The sequence below is a fragment of the Hippocampus guttulatus genome, chromosome 16, assembly GCF_054856545.1.
Source record: "Hippocampus guttulatus isolate MCC_2025c chromosome 16, RoL_Hgut_1.0, whole genome shotgun sequence".
NCBI classification, from domain to species: Eukaryota; Metazoa; Chordata; class Actinopteri; order Syngnathiformes; family Syngnathidae; genus Hippocampus; species Hippocampus guttulatus.
Genome location: NC_141276.1, coordinates 3,637,558 through 3,662,037, shown reverse-complemented (window position 1 = coordinate 3,662,037; position 24,480 = coordinate 3,637,558). Strand labels below are relative to the sequence as shown.

General features: G+C 45.0%; 1 protein-coding gene across 2 annotated transcripts; it reads right to left on the bottom strand.

The window, feature by feature from the left end:
- Nucleotides 1-359: 359 nt before the first annotated feature.
- llgl1 (LLGL scribble cell polarity complex component 1) lies at nt 360-24,122 on the bottom strand. 2 transcript variants are annotated; one of them, XM_086133205.1, is made up of 24 exons: nt 23,733-24,122; nt 21,177-21,274; nt 14,089-14,170; nt 13,845-14,005; nt 13,541-13,687; nt 11,512-11,674; nt 11,142-11,274; nt 10,270-10,324; nt 9,827-9,981; nt 9,466-9,686; nt 8,561-8,628; nt 7,950-8,124; nt 6,713-6,817; nt 5,799-6,091; nt 5,565-5,715; nt 5,330-5,468; nt 4,840-5,153; nt 4,493-4,684; nt 4,334-4,406; nt 4,135-4,249; nt 3,772-3,836; nt 3,058-3,193; nt 2,883-2,965; nt 360-1,493 (listed from the first exon to the last, which is right to left on the bottom strand). In XM_086133205.1, exons 1-23 carry the CDS (start codon nt 23,811-23,813, stop codon nt 2,887-2,889), a joined length of 3,201 nt encoding a protein of 1,066 aa, XP_085989331.1. In that variant the 5' UTR covers nt 23,814-24,122; the 3' UTR covers nt 360-1,493; nt 2,883-2,886. The 2 variants fall into 2 exon arrangements, with proteins under 2 accessions (XP_085989331.1, XP_085989330.1); XM_086133204.1 differs by having other exon boundaries at nt 11,142-11,277; nt 23,733-24,121.
- Between the last annotated feature and the right edge of the window lie 358 nt (nt 24,123-24,480).

The following is a 24,480-nucleotide window of genomic DNA, read 5'->3' as shown; positions in this document are numbered from 1 at the left end:
TCTTGCTACTTTTTGGTATGGTGTGTTTAGGTAGCAACGGCTCTGTAAAAACACCAAACCACATTTGAGTCTTCACATAATCACTTTGATGGTAGAATCTCTTAAATTTTACAGATTACAAACTAGGGTTGAAGGGGCCTGTTCTGAAAATAGCACATCAGTAGTGGGACTGATTACCATTTGAAATTGAGTAATCAATAATTATCAGTATTAATTGAACTTAAAAGTATCAAACTGGTAACTTTCACATGAAATAAGTACAGAGAAGTAGCTCTCAGCTTCAAAAAGGTTGCTGACCCCTCTTCTAGGGTTCAACAAATGTTCTTTTTTGGGTTGCAAACAAACCAATAAAACCAATGTCACTTTGAGTACATCTTTTTATTAACGTTCACAATTCATCAGCTGAAATGCTAAACACTATTAAAATACCAAATCACAAAACATAATGACTGAAAGAAAAAAAAAAAAACAACAACAACCGTGGAATTAAAAACTATGCCAGCTATAGCATGGAAGGGTTAATGACTTGTGTCAGTCAAAAACATCAAAACTAAAATGACAAAAAGGTAGACGTGATAGAATTTCTACTTGTTGAGCTAGTTAAGTTAGTACTGAGGTCCCTTTTTTAGGCTTGTCAGTCTTGCGATTAAAAGATGCTGGAAGCTTTTTTTTGTTTGTTTGTTTAGGCTCGAACACGTGACTCATATCATATGTTACCCTACATCAAGACACGGCATGTATACATAGATTTGATTTTACACAGTAAAAGTTTGAAAAAAAATACTGGTGATTCAAGCTCTGCTGCCAGCATACATTAGCCACAATGCAATCCAAACAGGTGCATTCTTTACACTCGTACAACTAACACACACTTTGCATTCAAGCCCACGATTCCTTACTTGCCACACTTCCCACAAGACTTCTGTCGGAGAAATGGAAGCTATAGAATAAAATGTTTGTTTTTTCCTGCCACTGTAATGGTCACGTCGGTATACAGTGACAATTATGAACACACTGCTTCAAGTGTCAGTGTGTTTAAAAGGTGTTCAAAAATCTCACAGCCACAGTGCCACCGTCAAACTTCCACCTTCCCGAAATCAATTAAGAAGAAAAAAAAAACCACCTTAAACCAGCTGCACAAACTTCCATATAAGGCTTTTTTCCAGCCTGTACCAAATTGTCAATATTGGCATTGTGCAAGAACAACCGTGTTGTCTCCCCTACAGAAAATCTACACGCACATCATGCCGACCTCTCTGGAATGAAACGGTGAGCAGTTAATGTTCCTATGTTAAGTGGAAAGGATGGGAGTTGGAAGTGGTTCCGTGCGTGTGTAGGACTTAGTCGTCCCACTAAGTTTTCATGCTCTGAGGAACCCAGACTGCAGAGCAAAAGCAGGAGGGGGGCTTTGCAGTGGACTTCAGATGGGGTGATGAGATGTTTGTGGTCCAGCACTAAAATCAAGTCCATCCAAAGACCACCTGAGCCCCTCCCTGCAAAACGATGGAAAAATGACACTTAGCAACTTGTCCAAAAAGGTTTCCGGTCACTTCACTTCATTCCGAGCCCACGTGGGCCATTGCGTGAATGGGCGCGACTTCCGGTATAAAGCAGAACCGCGGCAAGTGTTTGCGCAAGTCCACTTTTGACGTTCAATATGGGGAAAGGCAGATGAAAGAGAAAACATTTATAATTTCGCTTCCTACTAATGTAGCGAGGTAGGAGGATAACGTCATCATGTGGCAAATAGGTTACAATCGCACGTTTAACAAAATTCTGAACTCTGAACACAGCAGATTGTGCAATCGGCAATCGAAAAACTGCGGAATATCAAAATACTGAATCGTATTATCTCTGTTCTGAAACAATTGGATTTTTTTTGTTCATATTGACCCAGCAACCTTTCAAACGCAAGTCGCATCACAACTTTTCAGAAAAAACATACGGTAGCCTCCATGTTTTGGCCTGACTAATTCGAAAGTGTCGCGTCCTCCCATACACGTGAAATCCTACCTGATGTTCTTGTGAAACTGCTCTCAGTCTTTGTGGGGCACCCGGCGAATCTTCTTCGCTGGTTTTGCCGTAACGCAAGCACAAAGTTGCCCCGTGGGCTTTTTGCCCACAAAACGAAAGAAGCACATGTGCAACTTTTGGTCTTTTCAAATGAAGATGCCAGCCAAATCTTTTTTGTGTTCCTCATCCCTGGGTAGGTTCTGGAAACTGTAGCGATTACGATATCATCATGGTCTCCTCGTACATGTTGAAAACACGAACCCTGAAGCCATGACTCAACTTGGCAGTTGTGCTAACAACCTTGTAAGCACAACTGCCAACATCCTCTCAAGCTTTACTCAACATTTTTGAAATGCTACATTGTCATTTTGAAAAGGGGGCAAAAAAGTTCACACAAAACAAAAGAGTTTTGTTTTTTTAAAAATATATTTAAAAAAAAAAAGTAAAACGATTATTTTTGTATTGTACCACATTTTAACTTTAAAATGACAGATGGGTCAGGTCACTTGTGGATGAGATTGGTGGGGAAGGGGAGGGACTGTTTCTCTTCAAAATAAAATCCAGAATACTGTACATTTTCATTTTTAAATTGTATTACTTTGATCATAAAAACAATTTCATTGTACTTTATCTGCAGCTCAAACTGGTTCATTCTACGTATTTATTTATTTTGAACAATTTGCTGCGGCACATACATTTCCCATCTAGGGATCATCTATTTTCATATCTTACTCTTTAAAAATACAAAGGGAATATGTAGCTTTTACAAATGTTAGTGTTGTCCAGATGAACGTAAATGCTGGGTGTGCCGTATGTGGTCATCAGCCGTACTTAGTGCAGCGGGTGGCCATGTGGTGAGCGGTCGCCACCTGTTCAATTGATGAGGATGCCAGCAGGGTGTCCTTCCTCCTCTTGAATGTTCTTCAGGTTGTTCTCCTCCTCGTCCACGGTGCTGCGCAACAAACGACCCAAAAAGTTTATTCTGAAGTCGCTTTCGCGGTGAACCGAAATGAAGACGAGTCATGTTTCCGACTGTGCGCTTACGTGAGGAAGTCTCTGACGTCTTCCACGGTGAGCTCCCCCGTCGATTCCAGAGTGATGTCACCACAGCTGAGAGGGGAGTCCAGGGGCGTATCCGAGATGGGAGAGGACACGGCGCTGGGGGGCTCCTCTGCTCGTCCTGCCAGGGAACAAGTCAGAACATTACTGCCGAGCTCTGAGTCTTCGACGTCATTCATGTTCAACTTGTCGAATCTTGCAAGCCATTGAAAAGCCAAAAACAACTCCTCAGGGCAACAACAGAGCATGACGGCCACACTGAAATGGGGAGAAAACACAGTAATGTCCTCATAGAATGATAACGATATGAGCATGAAATTACAAGAATCAGACTCTTACAAAAATAAAGCCATCATATTAAAATTACGGTATCTTCTGATGTTAAAAGAAAAAAATGTAATATTGCAAAATAAAGTGGCGTTTAAACTTGAATGAGATTCCAGAAGAAGAAAAAACATTTAATGACAACGAAGTCCAGCATGAGAAACGTTTGAAGTAATTTCGCATGACGACAGGCCTCCACAGGCCTCACGGAGCAGGAGAGACAATTGCTGCGTGCTGAATGGTCACTATGGAGACCCGAGGGGACCCCGACTTGGGGAGAGTTTAAAAGGTCCACAGCAGTGAAGAGAATGAAAAGAAAAAAATGGAGTGGAGAGAAAAAAGAATGAAAACAAGCTCGAGAAGTGCGTGCGGTACCTTCAGCTTGTTCTGTCTGGTTCTTGTGTGTTCCGTTGGCCTGCGGGGGGACTGTCGTGCCATCGCTGAGGAGACACATGAACACCAACACAGTTGATTGTGCTTTGCCAGCTTTCTGTTCATTCTTCGGTTTCACAAGCAGGTCTGCAGGTGGTGCTCAAAGGGGACAGCATTTCATTTGTCCAGATTTAGGCAACAATGTAATTTAATAGGGTGCTCCTCTGCCATAATTGCAGTTCATCATTCGTGCCCTTACAATATTGCAAATTTTGAAGGGGGCTTAGGGGAGCGGGGGGTGCTTTTTAGCGCCCAAAAGAGACATGGGTCTCAAGTAACCTGTGACTTGCTTTCATCGTGTATCACCTGGCCAATGTGAGCTGTGAGAGTCGCTCCACTGCAACCGAGCACAGTGGTTCAGTGAAGACCTTGGCAGACAAGGAAAACCTCTCATATTCTGAGGGGGAGATCAGGTAGAATCCTGCACACACACATTAGACAGTCGCGCTTGCTATGTTGGCAACTATTATGCAGCATTTGAATGACACTGTCATTTCCTCCTCACCTTGCCCATTTCTGGTAAAGACACAGGATGCAATACCACTGATGTCCTCTTTTCGGATGCAGTCATAGCGTACCTAAAAACAACAGGACAGTAGGACGGATGCGATTTTTGTTTGTTTGTTTTTTTTCCAAATCGGTATCAATAAGCCTTTCAAGCTACCTGTGGTCTGAGGCCAGGCACGCTGAAGAGGTGCATGTCGCCCATATTGGTAAGACACACCAGCGTGTGCTCGCAGTAGTCTTCCTGAGCAGTGGAGCTGAAGACCACCAGGGCAACCTTCCTCACCCGGCAGCCCTCATGAGCCGTGAGCTTGAATTTCGTCTTGGCGCTCACCTTCGGGAGAGAGAACACCTACGGCGAAAGAGAACAGAGGCAGTGACTTCCATGCTCGCAAATTTGGATCTTACCAGTGGGAAAACAGGAAACCACCAATTGGATTTTATACATATAATGTACACGCATAAATATAAGAGTCGAGGCACCACAGGACTATATTTTGAAGTTACCTTTAGTTGTTCTTCCGAGACGATGAGCACGGAATGAGGATTGGACATATCCGGAGCAATGGAGAGGTCCTGCGAGGCTTCGTAAGGGTCGGGTAGCGGTTTGGCGCGTCCATCCAGCACGCAGATGGACACGACGGGAGCTCTGTGCATCAGCTGGATCTCTTTGCCCAGCACGGCCTCCACGCAAGCGCCGCTCTCACCGGCGATCCCCCGCTCGGAACCGCGGGTCGAGCCAATGCCGGGTACCTCCAGAGCGTAAGCGTAGACGCTCCCCGAGTTGGTGCCTGCCCACAGCGTCGGTCCATGGTGTGTGCCTGGGTAACACAGTCGGCGCCATTACAAAGCTGCAACGCTTGGTTTCACTTACAATGAACACGTGGCCAACAAATATGTCGCAGTAGATGGATTGCGATGTTGTGGGGGAACACCGCACTACATTTGAGAATTTGAAAAAAGATACGTTCTAATACGAGAGATGAACTTAACGCACCGTCGCGCAGAAAGGTGTCGGCAAAACACAGACATCGAACAACTCCCGACAGCGAGTCGTCCGCCGATCGAGGTTCAATCCTTCGCTGGATGGGAGCCATTTCTTCATGCTCAGCAAGCGCGGCGTTGGCTTCTTGGACCTGTGCCAAACAAACATGCACACGGTGGTCAAGAAACACACAATCGTAACGATGCCGTCTGTAGTCGCGGGGTGCCGCGGCTGGCGAGCGCATCACCTTGCTGGTGGGTGCGGTGATGGTGCGTTTCTTCCCAGACACCCGACTCTTGCGGATACGCCTGAAACTCTGCCTTAAGGACTTCTTCAAGGACTTGACTCTCGAGAGGGGACCCTCCATAGCCAGGGAATCATTTGGGTGTAAGGTACATCTAAATGATATCCGTAGGACCAAGAGTAAGAACAATACAGCGATAAAGTACTTTGCTTCTACCCAATAGTCGTGTCGTAACACCTGGCCAAGACAGCACTTCTCCTGTGGTAGTCAAAGAGGCCAAAGCCGTGACTGGTTCCGAAGGCCATGAGGTTCCATTCGGCATGCAGCGCCACAGCCGTCACCGAAGCCGGAGGGATGCACTGAACCAGCACCTGAGGCTGAAAGCCTGGAGGGAAAGGGGCGGGTTTGAGGCGCGGCTCCAGTCGGTCATGACCCTTCCACGTGAAGCCCTCCCTGTCCTGCAGCAGGTCCACCACGGAGACGTCCACCGTGTGGTCCGAGCACTCGTCGCTCAGTCCCAGCACGATCACCTGAGGGAGGCGGAAAATATGCGGGCCCAATTGAGTAACGCAACGAGGGTCTGCTGGATATCAAGTGAGTGTTGCGCAATAAAAGTTGAAATCTTAAACAGCTCCAACTGTTCCCCGCCAAAGCACAGAGCAGTCGAGAGGCAACCCAAGGATAACTCAAAGTCGTCTCGAGGAGTATCTCTGAAATTTTGCACAAAACTACTGCTGCACTCAGGAGCAAAATTAAAAATAAAAAAAAAGTAAAACCACTAACAACCGATGATCCATAATATGCAGTCCATTTTATTTAACAACTCCAATCCCACAATGTATCCCACCCACTGTTGATGATACTTTATGTCAAAACTGAAGAAAGATGTATTTTTTTTGGCTCAATGCATCGCCACAATGGGCAATTCAAATGTGAGAGTAGCAAACGGCAGAGTAAAAATGCAAGATGATCTATATGATCAAATATCAGTGGTCAGGTTGAAAGTAAAAAAAAAAGTCAAGAAAGGACTAATATTGTGCACACCAACTATGGAATTTGGTCATTGACAAAATATGCACGCAAATTGCACACCGGTCACTGGTTCAACGCTGTTAGCGCTATTTTATTGTTTGAATGGTCCACTAATTTACCTGTCCAGCGGTGCCTGCTACCAACAACTTGTTGCTGTACTTGCATAGGCTGATCTTCTGGATGCCCAGACGGGGGTCGTCGCTATACGGGTCAAAACAGCCCACCTAGATACACACGCATTTTATTAGGAAAAACGTTGCAATATAAAACAAGTATTGAGACATGGTTGTGTGTGTGTGTGTGTGTGTGTGTGTGTGTGTGTGTGTGTGTGTGTGTGTGTGTGTGTGTGTGTTACGTGCATCGCATGCAAGACAGAGGCCAGACACACCGATGGGAATGAGATAGAATGAATCCACAGTTAGGTAATCTGTAAACTCGGGCGTTTTAGGAAATAGTTACATGAAGGAAACTTTAACCCCCCCGCCCCACACCCACACTTTGAGACTCAAGTCCGCCTCCGCAATCTGCCGCAACTGACATTTTCTGCCGAACACGCCAACAACGCGCTCCTACATACTCAAGAAAACACGTGTGAATCTGTCTCTCGCATATACACAATGAATTCCAATCGAATCTCCTGGAAGTCGGTCACAGAAAAGAAGTGGGGTGATGGGTCTGGTTTTCATTACAGAGAGGGGGCGGGGGGGCTCTCTCATCCCATAAGAGGGCCTCATTCCTGAACACGCAGCACAGTTACCACAGGATACAGCAGATAAACGCGGGTTTGCATGGAGGCGAGCGTGTGGGAAGCCAAAGGAATATGAAAACACACCAGACGAGTGTTGGGAGATGAAGACACAAAGGCCGTCGGGAACATTTCAGATAGGCCGTAGTTTGGTCAGGAGAGAGGTCCCTTGATAGTCTCGCTGAAATCTACGCAAACATTGACAATGATGTTCGAACCACTGCATTTGAAATATTCATTAACTCGTTCACTCCCAAAGACGTTTTTAAACGTCTTTTCAGACTTGGTCTAGAATTGGCTGGTACTGAATGAGTTAAGTGCATCTGTCTTCATTTCTTATCAACGCACATCCCTGCCGTTGGTAAAGCGCATTTGCACCAAACACAGACGTCCTGGAGTACGTCTTCCCTTTAGAATCGCCTTCTAATAGCAGGAAAAATGTGGCGAGTCCGAATACCAAACACATGAAACCAATCTGATGAGAAATTAGGCCACCGAGCGCATGCGTGTTCACGCGAAGCAGACTCTTTTATTTCTCACATTGCTCCTGATGATGAGGAAGGACGGTCACTTTTTGCTCATTCTTCTACGCTCATCTGTTTTGTTTTCACCTTGCGGAAGGGAGGCCATTCTTCTTCCTGCTGCACATCAGGGTCGTCGCCCGGGTCCCGAGGCTCATCGCAGGGGTCGCAGTCTGTGTGGAAGACGTTGGCCGTGCTCAGTTTGTACAGCGGCGTGAGGGCGATCCCGGACGCGTCCCAGAAACGCACGGTGCCATCCTCGTGTCTGTAAACGCATGTTGTGTCAAGAAATCTTGTGACGAGACACAGTTGAAACAAACAATCAAAAGTTTGTCACGGTGATGATCACGTTCCAAAGTGTCCGGTGTCCGACCTTTTTCGCAAACCTTTCAAATATTCCTCTTATTTGTATCTAAGTTGTGGCATCGTGCCCGGATGTCTCACTGCCTGCGCTCCGAGCCAATACCACCTCTGCCAAGCATATGCCTCTGTTATTAAAGTGCGCTCGTTAATTGTTGCCATGGAAATGTAGGAACATTTCAGCTTGTGGCCGAATGAAAACCCCCCAGGCTCAAGGTGAGAAATTTAAACACTAATGTGTCATGACTCAGAGTTCATGATTTGAAACTCACCATGCATGTCTGTGCATGTGCGTGCGCGTGTGTGTGTGTGTGTGTGTGTGTGTGTGTGTGTGCAGGTACCCGGTCAAAAGCAGCTCGTGTTGTTTGGGTGGAGGAGCCAGGTTTTTCCCTCCACATATGGGCCAGCTCTTCAAACACAAACAAATAAGAATTCCCGGTTTGAAAAAAGAAAGCATTGCAGAAACAGTAATGCATACGTTATGATTGGAAGTGACACTGTACGGTGAGCACAGATCAAAATAGAGGCTCCACAAAGCTCGAGTCGGCTTTGCTCTCTCCGTGTGCGTCTCATTTGGCTTTTTGGCGTGAAACAGCTGATAAAAGCTGCAGTCTATGCAAAGCTGTTTTAACTGCCAATGCCGTCTTGTTCGCTCATAGCTGCCTGAAGATCACCGCACGATTCGACTGAGTCATTGTTTATGATAATAATTACAACATCCCAACATTCATTCACTGACTGACAAGACAACCGAGTAACAAAATAGAATGTCAACAACTCGGCGTGTGCGTGTACGTACAGCTCTGTACGCGGTGTAACAAGAGTACCTTTACAGTACAACAAAATTCATGAGTGGCTTGATATTAAAAGTTCATAGGTTCAGATACTTATTCGCATCTTGGATTTCCTGTGATAGTAAAGTCCAGAATCCTCAAATAAACCAATTTACAGACTTTGGCTCGCATGGCGTCCAAATATATGAAACTGCGCACCACAACAGCAGAATTGTACAGACATTCCAAGACAAGTGGACAAAGGGGGAGGGGTAATTTTGGGATCTTCCATTCACTGTAGACCTACCGGCAACTAGATATGACAAAACCTTGAACTTTGCTCAACATGAGCCAAGTGAAATTGATGCGTTGCATAATGGGGAAAGAGAGTTTCTCGAGGGCAAATTTAACCTTTGAAGAGTGGACCAAAGTGACAACTCTGAACCTCACCGAGGTAAATTATGACTTCTCACCCTGGGTGTGTGCTGGTGGCCTTGCTGCGCTTTGCCAGCATTGACCAGCCTTTCCCACAGTTTGGGAGGGACGCTGGTTATGTGACAGGAGCACGTGATGGCCGATGAGTGGAGAGGAGCCAGGTAGGGAGTGGGCATAGAGGGCCAACCGGGAGTCTGGAGGTCAATCACAACCAGCTCCTCTTCGAGTAAAACCACCAGCGCAGATGGGTCATCAAATTCTAGAGCGAGAAGAGGCCATTAAATACCGGTCGCTGTAGTATGCCTGTAACACCATGACTGACTAAGAACAATGAATATTTCTGAATGTTGGGTCCAAGTACAAAACTTGGGCCATTTTCAAGTTTGGTGGTGCCCTGACCGTTCTCTCGCTCAACGTTGTGAACTGTAAAGAAGTCAATGACCCTGGAGGTGAAGTCCAGGGTGATGTGGTCTTTGTCCTGCTGAATGGTCAGACAGTGCCGGTCGCCATAGCTGGCTCTGGGCATTCCTCCGCTGTACAGCAACACCGGTGACCTACAGAGGCAAACGCAGAGGTGTGCGATTATTCATTTGTCATCTTAGAAAGCGGTTTTGCGGGTTCAGACCCTTTTCTTAGCAACTCGAGTCATGCAATGTACATATCATACCTATGTATTACTCTTTACCAATTCAGACCTTGCTTACAGTGCTGTAAATTGCTGCTAATAGTCTGCCAACCATATGAGATAAGTTTCCTAAACAGCACCATCAACTCCAAATGAAAAAAGGTTGGGGTTTTTTGTGGGGAGGGGAGGGGTTGCACCACTTTGATTCATGACTCACCCAGTCTCCGTTGTCCTCCATAGTATTTTGTTTATAGCTTTGCAGGGAAAAGGACCTGAAAAGATAAACACAAAATAGAAAACCTCTCATGAGATGATAGTGAGAAAATCATGGACGCCTTCGGTAAGTGCTTTGTCATTAACACAACGTATAGAGTTTCAAAAGGCATTTTTTACTTTGCTCATGTACTATTTTTTATTGCTTTTACATATTTCCTTTCTTCTTTTCTCTCCTTAATCCAAATCAGTTCTTGATCATCCCTGCTGTCCGGCAGAGGCGGTGCCTAACAGAACGAAACGTCCCTTTGGGGATGCACAGTTCGGGCATTTTTTTCGAACCCGCCCTTCGTGTTTACTCAGTGGCATTTCCTGAAAGTTTTATCAATAACGCTGATACGTGCCATGTCTCCCATCTGTTGACCCTGCTAGAATTGTGGAAAGCAATTTGTGAAGCAATGTTTTGACATAAAGGAAAAAAAATAGATTGTTGATTTTGATTTTAGCATCAATTTGACTGGCCAATTTGGCTTGTGGTGTGAACTGCCGCCAATTGGTACAACCAAAGAAAATGAAAATAAAAACGCAACTGAAGAACAAAAGCAAATGTCTGATTTTGAAACTTTCTTGCTCATCCAACTAAAGACACACCTGTCGCATGATTGTGTGTGAAACAAGCCCTGCCAGAACCATGTCACTGTGCTGCATCCCAACACATGAAATGGAAGCACGTTGCCCATTTAGCTTACTGGGCACTTGACACAAACAATATTATTTAGATCACGCTTTAACGACGGCTACAGTTGTAACAACGCGATTGACATGCCTCAAACACATTCCAGCCGGCAAACACAGACACAAGTGAGCACTTCTCACCATATGGGATGGTAGAGGACACCGGCTGCTGATTGTTGCCATCGCCGCTGGCAACAGCCCACACGGAGTAGCCGCCATCGCTATGGGAGCTGACAAATAAGTTTCCCGAACACTCCCACACCAGGCTCTCCAGCTGCTGTCGAGGAATTACACCAACATGTATGACATGAGCACATCTACTGTACATACTCATTAATGATGTTTAATAGAGCTACAAAACCGTCTCAACTTAAGCGTTACCCGTTTGCCAAAGAACAGACTTAAATTGTAACTTTCGATTAAGAAATGTGCGCTATGGTTTCATACAATTCTGGGAAAAAAAATAAAAAATAAAAGCAACACAGAGCACTCGCCGAGTTTGCTTTGGTACCTGCTTGCCAAGGAAGAGCTGCTCTATTTGACGGCCGCTCACATCCCACAGGACCACCAGGCCTCGGCTGTAGCCAATTAGAATCTTCCCGGCTTGCCGAGGGTGCTCCTGAAGAGATTCCACAGGCCCTAATGATTTCCCACATCTGTAGTCTTCTGGCAGGCTGAAAACATTGAACGTCTTGTTTACCGGCAACATACTGTTATCTTTAACCGTAGTGGTAGAAACTAAATATTTACGATTCAAAACAAATAGACTGACAATTAACATTATCTTGGGATGAAAGATCGCAGGATGCATAGTAACAGCACATGATACATTCAGGGCTACTGCCACTGAACAGAGAGATTACATATTACATTATGTGTAAGAATCCATCCATTTTCTGCACCGCTTCTCCTCACCAGGGTCACAGGTGAGCTGAAGCTTATGAAGCCACCCTGCCGCACATTAAATCATTTACCCGCATTTGTCAATGTTTTTGCAGATGATAATTTGCGCCGAGACAAAATCCTGCATCTAGGCCATTTTGGTACGTTTTCTTCGATGACGACTGAACTTTGATCGTCACGGATAAGAACTAATGACGGTTCCCCTACCAAAACAAAATAAAAGCATAACATAAAAACCTAACAAATCGAATGCATATAATAGAGCGGTTGTGTGAGCGCTAGCTGAGATTGGTCCTCCAACAACACAAGTGAGGTCGATACTAAGCTGCTGGACCTCGCCAATAAGACATTCCTCTGAGGCAAAAGAGGAATGTTCAACAGGACACACCCTCGAGATGTTGGAGGATTCCCTGAGCACAGGACGGGGAGAAGAGTGGGAGGAAACGGTGGTTGGATCGCGGAGGAGGACGGAGGACTTCAATCAAAACAAGTTGGAAAGACACAAGAAAACAGAACGAAAAGAAACGAAAGTCTGCATGACTCTTCTTTATCTTATCTCCGTCTACAAACACACGCACAGACATCCAGTCGCTTTGGTGGGGTTCAACGAGGAAGATCCTTTCCGGAAGCGGAGAGGCAGAAACTTCCCAAACACAGAATTCCATTGTCTTTATGAGTATTTTTAGGGAATCCAGCATCCTGCTAGAGGGACTCAGGGATGAGCCTGTATGTGTGTGTGTGTGTGTGTGTGTGTGTGCACGCGCGTCTAAGTGTTGTATATTCAGCTGAAACACTTCCCCAACCGGAACATTACGTGTTGGCAGCTGGTACAAAGCCTCACTGTGCAAAAACCTCCCATCCTTCACACTCATACACACACATACAGACACACATCCTTATCAGGGTCCTCATTAGGCCTCAGTCCTGCCCGCTTGCTTCTACAAGGCCGCTTAATGAGGGGTTTGCTGGACCAGTCAGACAGCCGCACAATACAGAAGCCCTGCAACATCGCCAGTAAAGCAACAAATGCTGACCCGATGAAAACAGCTATACTTATGTTACGTTTACTGGAACAAGCAAGTTCAAGCCACTATCGTACCATGATGCCAACGCATGCTTGTATTATCTCTTATTATTGAAATTTGGTGGTGCTCTGACAAGGCAGGAGAAATTATTTCGAGAAGGGTTGGCTTGATATGAAGAAAAAAAAAAAAGTGCAAAAATGTGAGTGTTTTGGGTGTGAGTGGAGACGAGTTTACTATCGGGGCTGGTACGGTGGCACACCGGACATTCCTGAGAAATCTTGCCAGCAAGTTGGATCCATTTTAATTGATGTAAGATCGAATGTGCACGTTTTCACTTGGACTCACACTCAAGAAATGAAATATTCATGCATTTGATTTTTTTTAAGATACTGAGGCAACTGTGATTCAGTCAGTCACACAGCATTTGATAAACTACATTCTTGCACATACACAAAACACAAAGCAGACCGTGTTATCAACTTTTAAGTCACCAGTTCTTCTTAGTTTTGCGAATGGTACCCAAATCACACCTGGATTGAACTTCTATTTCCCAATTTCTCATTTTTTCCTGAAGTTTGACAATCAATGAAGTCCTATTCGCAACAGTCTCACCTCTGTGTGACCTGATCCTGGGGCAATGTTTGGCTGGCTTTCAGTGACAGACTGGGCAAATCCAGGAAGTAGACGCCACCTCCCTCTGTTCCGATACAGAGGAGGTCACATGACTTCAGCAGGAGGAGGACGGTCACTCGTGTGGTACTGGGGGGTAAAAAGGAGAGGGTGGAGTACTTCACTGGTACAAAACATTGACACAGTTCCGTTTACAGCCCATTACATCACGCCATGACAATTCTGAGGATGACAAAATGCTCCAATAGGGAACATAAAGCAAATAAAAAAAAATGTTCATCATTACCTGCAGCTGTCAATGCCTGGTCTTCCCGGAAGGCTGTAGCTGCCCACTTCCTGAAGAATAACCGCACCTTCTCTCATAGCCCCGCCCACCTGCCTGGGGGCTGTGGCAGTCAGCTCCCACAAGTGAATGCTATTATCATCCAGAAGTGACAACAGGCGGCCCTGTGACAGACAAAACACCACAAATGAGTACGGCCTCATCAATATTGATGAGGATGACACGAGGGAGACCAGGTTTTGCTTACCTGTCCTGGCAGGAAGTGAATTTGTGTGACAGCAGTCGTGTCATTGTGTAGCCCTGTGAACTCCACACCAGGTGCCCCGTAACTGAGAATATTGTTAAGATACATCCAAATAACTTTGATTGGAGGGGTGGGGGGGGGGGGGGGGGTACTCCTTATTTAATACAGACTGCATCTGTCCTCGGATGTGACTGTGAGGGCCTCGCGATGAAGACAGTTAAAAGGGGTAATTGTGAGCTGTAAGGCCAATGAAACATACTCGTTAAATGTAAGAGTAGAGAGGTTATTGGAGCGCCAAAGAAAGCTCATAGCAATTTTCAACAGCGGCTGACGCAAATGTCGAAAATAACACCACTGTGCATATGTAATCAAGAGCAATTTTTGTCGGATAAATTAAGCACAACTGGGGGAAAAAAAAAAACAAAAAAACAATGCCAACGTGAATTGGTAGCCAACTGCTACAAGCTTCACATAAACACTTAAGACTGATGTAGATGACTCGGATGTTTGGGGGCATGTGAGTTTGAGAAAAAAAAAAAAAAAGAATCTGAGGCGATACCAGTTTGCGATGAACACATCTCAAAGTGGTATCGGTAACGGCCAAGGTAACTACCAACAATACCTTGTGAGATTTTGGCCTATTCAAGCACATTTGAGCAAATGAGTGACTTTCTTGATCTTTTGTAGTTTTTGGCAAACTTTTTTTTTTTTTTTTAAATGATCAACTAGTATAGTCCTGAAATGAAATAAAAAGGACTATGACATGTGGATCTTGCTGGACCAAAACATCATACTGTCATAAATCCAATTTCCTGAAAACGTGTATCGCATTCTTACATCAAAAATTGAATTTCTTCATTTCCACTTGCGCTGGAGGCCTAATGTTGTGTTATACAAGCATTCCTGAGTATTGTCACTTCCTGTCACCTGCTTTTAGCACTGCAGTAGCACGCATCCCAAATAGCTGAAGGTGCACGGGGGCGACTCACATGGGTCCAATTTAAACGCAGCGGGTAACACACACACACACTTGCATAGCAATAGAAAGTGGCCGCAAAATTACAAACAAAAGGTAAAAGCAGTATTTCAGTTGCGATTAAAACATAGACCATGGGGTCACCCGCATGGTGCTCGTGGGCACCAGGTAGCCCCCGACGAGTCACATGACAACATGTGGCCTGTGGGGTTGTTCTAAAAAATTAGCTCACCACTCATCATTAATTCTTTGGGTAAGGTAATTGGAGCACATCTGTGAGTTCAGAAGCGCGTATCAAACTGTGAGGCTGGCCCTTCGTTTTAAATTCGTCACATAAGAAGCTCTCCCTTTCAAAAAGGTCGGCGACCCCTGGGACAGAAACGAACACCGTCCTGGTCGGCAGCACTTCTAAAAGGAAGCAGGCCATTGGTGTCAAGTGAATGTCACAGAGCAAAAGTGTTTAAGGCGATGGTCGAATAACACGTGAACACACACACACACAGAACTCAAGTGTGATACCCACAAGTGGTTCACATATATTATCTATCAAAATTATACTTAGTTTTAATGTTTCACAAACACCATCTAAAATAGTACTTCATTTTAGACAATCCAACCTGCGCAAAACAGACGTCAAAAGGAGCCGCCGCAAACGCGCAGGACGCTCGGCCAAGCGCATCGGGGACTTCAAACAAAGACAAACGGGAACAATGAATTGAAGACCAAATCGTATGTGACAAGTTGGAAATATCAGCAAGGCAGTAATTAGAACAAACCTCAAAGGGCTGGAAAAACAACTCTGAAACTGTGAGCCAAATTGTCCACAGAAGGCAGTTTACAAAATACAATAAAAAACAAAAACAAAATAAAACAGACAAGAATGGGAGACGTCTCCTGTATCTTGTTCATGGTGACGAACCTGTTGAAGGCACAATGTGCTCATTGATAGGGCACTTGGCTTGCCCCGAAATGTTAACAATGGTAGACTACAGTAGCTCACAATCACTAAAACTCTCTCTCTCTCTGACATACATATACATACACACACACACTTGGCCAGTGATGCAGAAAGAGTGTTAGCTAGGATAAAGCGATTTCACGGTCTGAATACAGACAAACAGAAGGTATTGTCCTCCATGCACACACACACACACACACACGCACCCACGCACCCACAAGATATGGATGTCAGGAAGGAAGGACGACACGGGACATTTGTAAAAAGTTGACTAGACAACCAGACAGAAAAAAAAAACTGCGTTGTAAAAAGGTCAGAGGTCAAACGTGTTTAAATTTATAGCTGAATTGAAATGAAAGCATTGGACACACTTCCTGACGGCAACTCAAACTTTGAGGATGTTTGCCGAATGACGGCCTCCACTAAAAAGGAGCCAAACAACTCCACCCACCCACTAGAGACACAATCCTCGTCTAATTTGCATCGCTTGCCTCAACTGGGATTTCTTGTGTCCCACTTTTCCAACAGTGCAACAGAGATACTTGGCTCTGAAATCAAGACGAGAAGGCTCAAGACAGATGCAAAATTGTATAATGATGCATCAATCTTGCCATTTTCATCTTAAAATTCAGACTTAAAAGTCCCCATGGAAAATATGAACCCTTCTTTTATTTCTGTCAAATCTCATCACATCAGGTTGCTTAAAGGATTTTATCGCCAAAAGGATGTCGAGTTTGATCCAGCTCCACAATTCAGTTGGGAAACCAGATTCCACAACCGGAGTCATTCACTCCTTTGAGATCTGCACTCTGTCAGAGATCTCGTCGATTAGCTCCAGTTTCAAGAGTGCTGTGTGCATTCTTTTCAAATAAATGCAATCTTGATTTATCGAGTACACAGTGTCCCAAACCTTTGGGACTTTGGTCTATTCAACTGCCCTCAATCCAGCGTGAGTCTGCGTGTGTGTGTGTGTGTGTGTGTGTGTGTGTGTGTGTGCAACTGAAACACGCACAACATCAAAGCAATGTTCTGCGCGTGTGTGTATAAATATTAGCTCATCCTCAGGATGTTAGTCACCGATACCAGGAGGTGTGCGGTTACAAAGTTTTGGTGTGTTTGAGCACAGACAGAGCAAGGTACAGCACAGTCTGACTCTGCTACACTTCAACCTCAAGCGGTCCTGGTTTTTGCGGTAAGCCAAGCGCTCTTATCTGATGTGCTGAGGTGCAGATTTTTCAAGTCTTTTGGTCAGAGCACTTCATCCCAGGCAACGGCACCGGTTGTCTTGGAAACCAATTCTAAAGCTCCCTTTATTAAGACGAGACCGAGCAACAAAGCGCTTACTCACGATCTACACGCACACACACAGACACACACACACACACACACACACAGGGTTAACCCAGGGCACACATTCCACAACATGAGTTCTCAACATTGCCCCCCCCCCCATGTTATCTCTCGCTCTCTTGAAAGATATGCACATACATTAAAAAACAAAACAAACAAACAAAAATCACATGCATTGTCCCACTCTCTTCTCGGAGCCTCAGACGGTGATTGAAGAAGAAACTTTGGGCCGTAATATGACTCCGCCCTTGTAAGCACACAGAGTACGAGGGAGGTGAAATACTCAAGAGTATGCATGGGAACAAGAGGGGGTAAAAATGGCGCGTTTACAACATAAATGTCAAGTTTTACTCAGGATGTCTCGCCACTGCCAGATTTTTGACAGACACACACAGCCCTTTTCCCAGGTGGGCGCCCCCCCCACCCCCAACTCATCTGGCAATACTGTACAACGCGAGTGAGTATGCGAGCATGGGCCTCCAGGTCAAGCCCATGTCAAAGAGTCTGAGATTAAAGTAGGAATGTAAATGCGTGCATTCAAAATAAATATGGTAGTCACAACACAAAAACATAGGTTAAAAACACAGCCGTCGGCGTTTAGGGGCGCGTGTGATCCAGCCAAAGGCTCACAACGATGTACTTGATTGTTTTGCTTCCATGACCCGAGTGGGTGCGTGTTCTTTGCCATATTTTTTATTTGACACGGTTGGTTAAGTGTGTGGTATTACCTCAAGCCGCTGCACACATGCTACGGTAGACTGCAGATTTACGACTCGGCATGTGTTGCTTCATCTGACGTGTCTTCGAACACGACAGCTCAAAGATTCACTCCAGATATTCTGCATGCTTCATTAGAGGACAAAGTTGCTCCAGAGGAACTTCCACCCATCCATCTATCCATTCATTTTCTAATCCGCTAAACCTCACAAGGGCTGCGGGTGTTCTTGGAGCCTATCCCAGCTGTCTTCGGGGAGGCGGGGGTGGGGTGGGGTGGGGGGGGGGGGGGGAGATACCCTGAACTGGTTGCCGGGCAATCAACCATTCGCGCTCAAAATCACACCTTGGGACAATTTGGAGTGTCCAATCAACCTGCTATGCATGTTTTTGGAATGCGGGAGGAAACCAGAGTACCCGGAGAAAACCCACACAGGCACAGGGTTAACATGCAAACTCTAAACAGGAAGGCCGGAGCCCGTCTCAAACCCGGGCACCTCGGCACTGTGAGGCCATCCCCAATGGAACGTATAAAGTCGTAAAAATTGTTTCTGTGTGTATATTACTAAAATCTTAACATGTTTACACTGAATTAATGTTTAAAATACTTTGTGCACAGTCTGATGTAGACAAAGCGCTATATAAGTGCACTCCATTTTCCATTTTGATCAAGGTGGTTGTGTCTTTATTTCATGAAAGCACAAGTAACATTTGGATTCCATTTGGAAGTCAGTCTCATGACTGCCAACATGGATAGCGAGCTCTAGTATAATGTAGCAAATCAAATACAAGAGGAGGGGTTTTTTTTTGGGGGGGGGGGGTTCACATTTAAGTGATTTATTCAAGATGCATGTCGTTTCTGTAATAGGTTGGAATTATTCACAACTTCAAAATATATATATTTTTTTCTATAAATTACCGTGGGGGATCTGCAGGTGGGTCATGGCAACTACTGCCCTTGCTCTGCGTGTGCGAGGGTTGCAGCCTGTTCCACCAAAAATGACTCATTTTCAGGTTTTCCAGACTCTCTGCGGGTGCGCATTTCCTCGACTTTGCACGCTTTGCAGTCTGCGCCGACTTTCCAGAAATTCCAGCAGCAGCTGGGACTCTCCAAGAATGAGGAAGACTTGTCTGGATTTTGCTGCATCGGTCATTTTGGAGCAGCGGCGGAGTTATTTTTCTTCCAAGCTGACACACTCAAGTCGAGTTTGTCTATACAGCGGCCATTTATCCGCCTTGTTTCATTCCGCCATTTCTCATTCCATCACTCTCTGGCTTGCTCTCCAATTGCCTGGTACCACCAGCCTGTCTTGCCGATTTCCCCCTCCTCTGTGGGACTCTGAAAGCTGCGTTTCAAAGAGCTGATTCTCCTGTCTAATGCACGCACGCACACACAAATAGACAGAGCTTCCCGCTCAACGATAAATGAGCGCATATTGGCCAAACAACGGTACAGTTGCTAAGCAGACAGTGGCACGTTGACGTATCCCGTTATTTGCTGCTGCACCTCACTCATTCCCAAAATAAATACGCAAGAATGACAAGAAGTATGTGAAGAAACTATACAACACAAACACTCTTGTCAGACCTGTCCTATTTTAAAGGACTAAAATTCCCCCAGTTTGAAAACAAACGGGAGAAGAAGAACATGATGTAGAGAAAGAAGTCGGCAATTAATCACAAAACCACCACGCTAATGGTGCCAATGTTCGCCACCACACAACGATCAACACATCTGTTGTGTCAAAAGGAAGGAATTCGGTAGGGTGCTACAATCCTCTTGGCCGCAACCGAAGCGACGCATTTATGGGATTCTCAAATTCCACGAGTGAAATTGCATATGGGCTGATCGTGTTTTCCTTTTGCGATTCAACGTTCGTGGTTCTCGCCGCCAGTTTAGTCAGCATCCACTACAACAGAAAGATCACACTGGCGTCCATCTTTGACGGTGGTTCTCAAGTTTTTGCTAACCCGGGAGCCAAATTGCCAAACTGTTGCAAAGTCGCGACCCACATTGATAGATGTTACGAACAATCGAGACAATCCATTGTTTACGAGGCTTGAAATGACTTTTTCAGGAGCCATTTTGCCAATCAATGACTTCTTTTGAGGAGTGTTTTTTTTGTAAATTAATCCCAGAGACAAGGGTAGTATTAGATTTAGTTACCCACAACTTTAAAATTGCTTTAGTTACACATTTTAGCCACTCAGAAGCGAAAAGAAAGTCATTTTCAGAAAAGACTTCTACCGATCCCAAATGAGACAAATTTAACCAGTTTAGCAATGAACCACATCTAAAATTTGAAACAGAATTAGAGGCACATTTGAATGATTTTGAATATCTAATTCAGTGTCATTTGTTATGCTAAGTGCGAACCGTTTCAGGAGAAGCCAGAGAGCGAGAGAGAGCGAACGTAAGCGAGCGCTCATGTTTACCAAGTAGCTATGTGTATGTGTGCGATCCATTGCGTGTAAACAAATGTGGATCCATGGAGAAAAGCACAACCGGAATCTGTGTCTACTTATTCCTGCAGTGAAGTGAAAATGGGGAATTTTCCCTCAAGTCCTGGTGCCACTAACTGCTGCCTTCAAGAAGTAGATAGCGCTCCCTACGGTGTGGCGCCTCGAGCAAATAAAAGTGCTTGCGTCGTCGAAAAGTCCTTCAAAGGCTTGACCGTAGCGAGCTTTAATTCATGAGATAGTTCCACGTGAATGTTGTCAGCTCAAAATGCAGATTCACACGGGGACCAAATGGCTGGGACTAGATTTCCTTTTTTTTTTTTTTAACCGATTTAAAGTAGAAGTGTAACTTTTCACGCAGCACCAAAGTTTTATTTCCAGCATGGCTCTAGAAAGAACAGATTTGTAATTCACTTCAATAAAACACTGCCACGGTTTAAAAAAAAAAAAAAAAAAAAAAAAAGAAATCCGAGTAATCCTTTGTCCCATTTCAAAACACACGAGGAGGACTAAAAATGGATTGTACATTTAACAGACGCACTTGACAGTTTTTATTGGATTGTACTGGCTGCCGGCTCCTACCTCCCCGCAAGAACTGCTTGGATGCATCAACTCAACCTTGAGGAAGGATACACTTTGACGGCTCCTGCCTTGGTGCCGATAGCCATGAGTTGCAGCTCGGGGTCATAGGCCAACGCGCTGGGCTGATGTGGAAATCCATGCTCCACCGTCTGTGAAGGTGACGCACAGACAGAAAAATGAATGAGCGCACAGATTTATGATCATCTTACCCCAAACGGTGAGGGGGAAAAAAAATTGACAACAGCGGCTGGATGACCAATGAGCAACTCTTTCCGAAATGGCGACAAAGCCACACAACACAAAGTCTCATTCTACAGTTAATGAGCAGCCTGGATGCATTTCATTTCAAGGCAAGACATTGTGTAAGACACGCCCGTGTCTGCATGTGTTTATACAGGTCAGACGAAGGCGTCAAAAAGGGAGGATGCCCTTAATAAAGTTTGTGGTGAATTCTCAAAAATGGCAGCCATTGCTTTATGGGGTAATGCTCTGCAGACTTTGTTTAATGAGATCCAATTCAAAGTCGGTCCTCGTGGCCCCGCACAGCAGCTGGGAAAGCATTTAGCCGTACAAAGAAGGAACAACACATGGGAGGAAGAGTTCTAGGTTGAGTTTAAGGTCTTATTTGATTGGAGAAGGGAAGTAAAACATGAACCCTCAAGTGTTTAAGGCTCTGAGACGCGCAAACTCCTGTTGAGAGACCACCTCTGGGTCAGTTGTGGCAGCTGGCGTCCAACCTTAAAAAGTATGCGTGAGCGTGTTTGTTTTAACAGTGGAACCAGCACTTTATGGACCAAGAACATGACAAACAACTTTTTAAAAAAGACCACTTAAGTGGGAACACCATAAGACCTCGGAATTTCTCATGATTCAGAGCACAGTTATATGCTTGGTGAAATATTTGTTTTGAACAAGGCTGAGTTGGAAACGCATCATGTGACATGATTGAAATGTTAAACACCGCATTATATGTGCGGCTGATGGAGTTTTTATGATGTTACTTCCATTTCATGCATTTGAAAGCCAACAAAATGTGACCAGCGTTCCGAAATAAAACGGGTTTAACCTTGGAGGTTTCACTCTATGAATCAGGAAAATTAGAAAGCCAAAAGTGCATGAAACTCACTGTAATGATACACGCAATGAAAACGACACTATTTCAACTAGACAAGTGTGGTTTATTCGGTCAGCGTGTCCCCCCCTTTGTATGCAGCAATTTGTGTATCGTGTGAGCTACATTACAAGTGGCACACTGTGCAAAGTGACAGGAGACAAAATCTTCAAGGCTTCCGCGGAACTCAGGCCAGTTGTTTTTGCGCAGTAGATTACCTGTAACTGAAATGTGATCTGCACGAAAACCAATACAATTCAGACTGCTGCAACACTCTTTAGTGTCGCACCACAATGGAAATGGTACACAATTGGCAGTGAGCAGTATTAAAAGGGAGTTTGCAATTGTGAAAATAATAATAATAATAAACAAATGTGTCAATATACTTGACAGTAGTAGTTAATTAAAACAGGGGAGGGGAAAAAACAAAAACCTCAATTGCATCACCTTGTATCTAAAGCCACCATGCCCGAGGAAAAACAACCAATCAGAGATGGAAAGCATGACTGACAACCTGTGAATCATCACAGTGAACAATCACTCTGGAAATGCCCCTGTGGGCATGTGCGGTCAATTCGCGCCGGAAGTGACGATGTGTGGTCGAAAATGTGGCATTCGAAGGACACAACGTATTTTTGCCTACACAGTTTCATTCTCACATGAATGGCCACGTTTTCCAATTGCACATAAGTGAGGGGTGTGGCTTAAATCAGACGATTGAGGGGGAGGATTAGTTAAGTGAGCCCACATTCAAATCTTGCTAAACGTTTTAGTCATGTAAATTCTCGCTTTGAAGTGGAGAAAAATAACTAATCTTCACAACGGCTGAGACTACCAAGGTATAAATATTATTACGAGTTACATCGGCAGAAAGGATTCTCTGTTCCTTTTAAAATGGTGGGAAAAGCTCCCTTGTTTTGTTTTTACTCTGATACAAATACATGGCAATAAAGATGTAGTGGGATTTTGGACACCAGTGTGGATGAGATGACATTGTGCTGACCCCAAACACTCGTGCACACAAAGCTCAGAGATCTGAACTCACAACAAAAGTAAGACGAACTGTGTTTTTTTGGCACCGATTTAAGGAGGGCACAAGTGGATTTACTCACTAGTTGGCGTCTCACCAAAGCGTTCAACGCAGTTTTATGTTAACCTGCAATGACGACGACCGTTCTGAGCAGTGTTACTGGTCGTAATCTTGAAGTCAGTTTCGGTGTTGTGTTGTTAATGTGGGACGCGGGCCTTCGGCCAATTAACACGCCGAGCAAACAACTGAAGCCAGCACACAAGTTATCAACAAAGCGCCCCTGCTTGCGCCACAGCACAAACCGCGGCAGTTACTGCTCCTTTTGCAAAAGCCCGTTAAACCCAAGACAGACGTCGAAAAGGAGAGGCTTGAACACCGCGGTGGGCACGACTTGCTCCATTCAACTGAGACTTAAAAGAACATTCGCTGTAGTTTGGACAGGCAGCGTCTCGCTCCGTTACTTTACCTTACTGAAGGCGAAGAGCTCCTGTTTTATCTTTTCCCTCTGCGTGTCGGTGCCCTGCCGACGAAATCTGAACTTCATCATTTTGAAGCCGGGCTGGAGGGCTCGAGTGAGGGGGGGCAACACGCACTGGAGCGGGTATCACCCAGGGCGGCGAAGCTAGACTAGCTTACTAGCTTGCCGGCTAGCCCATACGGGGTGAGCGCGAGGCTTACGAAGCTGCGACGCTACTGCGGGCTGCGGTTCTCCTCCGTTTTAGTCCCTCTGGCTCGGCTCGGCTCGGCTCGGCTCGGCTCGGAGATGGTTTGGCCACCGCTCCCCTTCTCTCCGTTCACACGGACCCCATTGTTGGTAACCAATGGGAGCGGAGAAATCTGTGGGCAATTACTCAGAGACGCCCACACAGCCAGTAGTACAGCGTGGGGGTGATGGGTTTGAGGTACCGAACGTACCGAACCAGTTTTAGGTTCGGTTGACACCTATCAGATGGACAGGCAATCGGCAAGTCTGTATAAAAAATGAAGCGCACCATCAAAACAGTCAGCGAAAAAAAATGGGACTGATTTCGAAATATTTTTGCATATTCATCACAATCCTGTTTCAGATCATCACACAAAACGAAGTTTCTGAATTAAAATGTTACTTAGGAAGGAGAAAATGTCCAAACCTATTTGGGCCTGTTTTATGCCAGTGGAAGAGTCTCGCCCCTTTGATGATTTTCAAAAAGTTGATTTTTTTTAAAAATTTCATT

What these genes read in the sequence shown, in the direction of transcription:
- llgl1 (XM_086133204.1), bottom strand. Translation starts at nt 23,813, where the DNA reads ATGATGAAGTTCAGATTTCGTCGGCAGGGCACCGACACGCAGAGGGAA. An exon ending in GCCACCAGCACACACCCAGG is followed by an intron (nt 8,629 to 9,465) that starts GTGAGAAGTCAT and finishes TTGTGTTTGAAG; the next exon opens with AGCTGGCCCATATGTGGAGG. An exon ending in TCACCGCACCCACCAGCAAG is followed by an intron (nt 5,469 to 5,564) that starts GTGATGCGCTCG and finishes TGTTTGGCACAG; the next exon opens with GTCCAAGAAGCCAACGCCGC.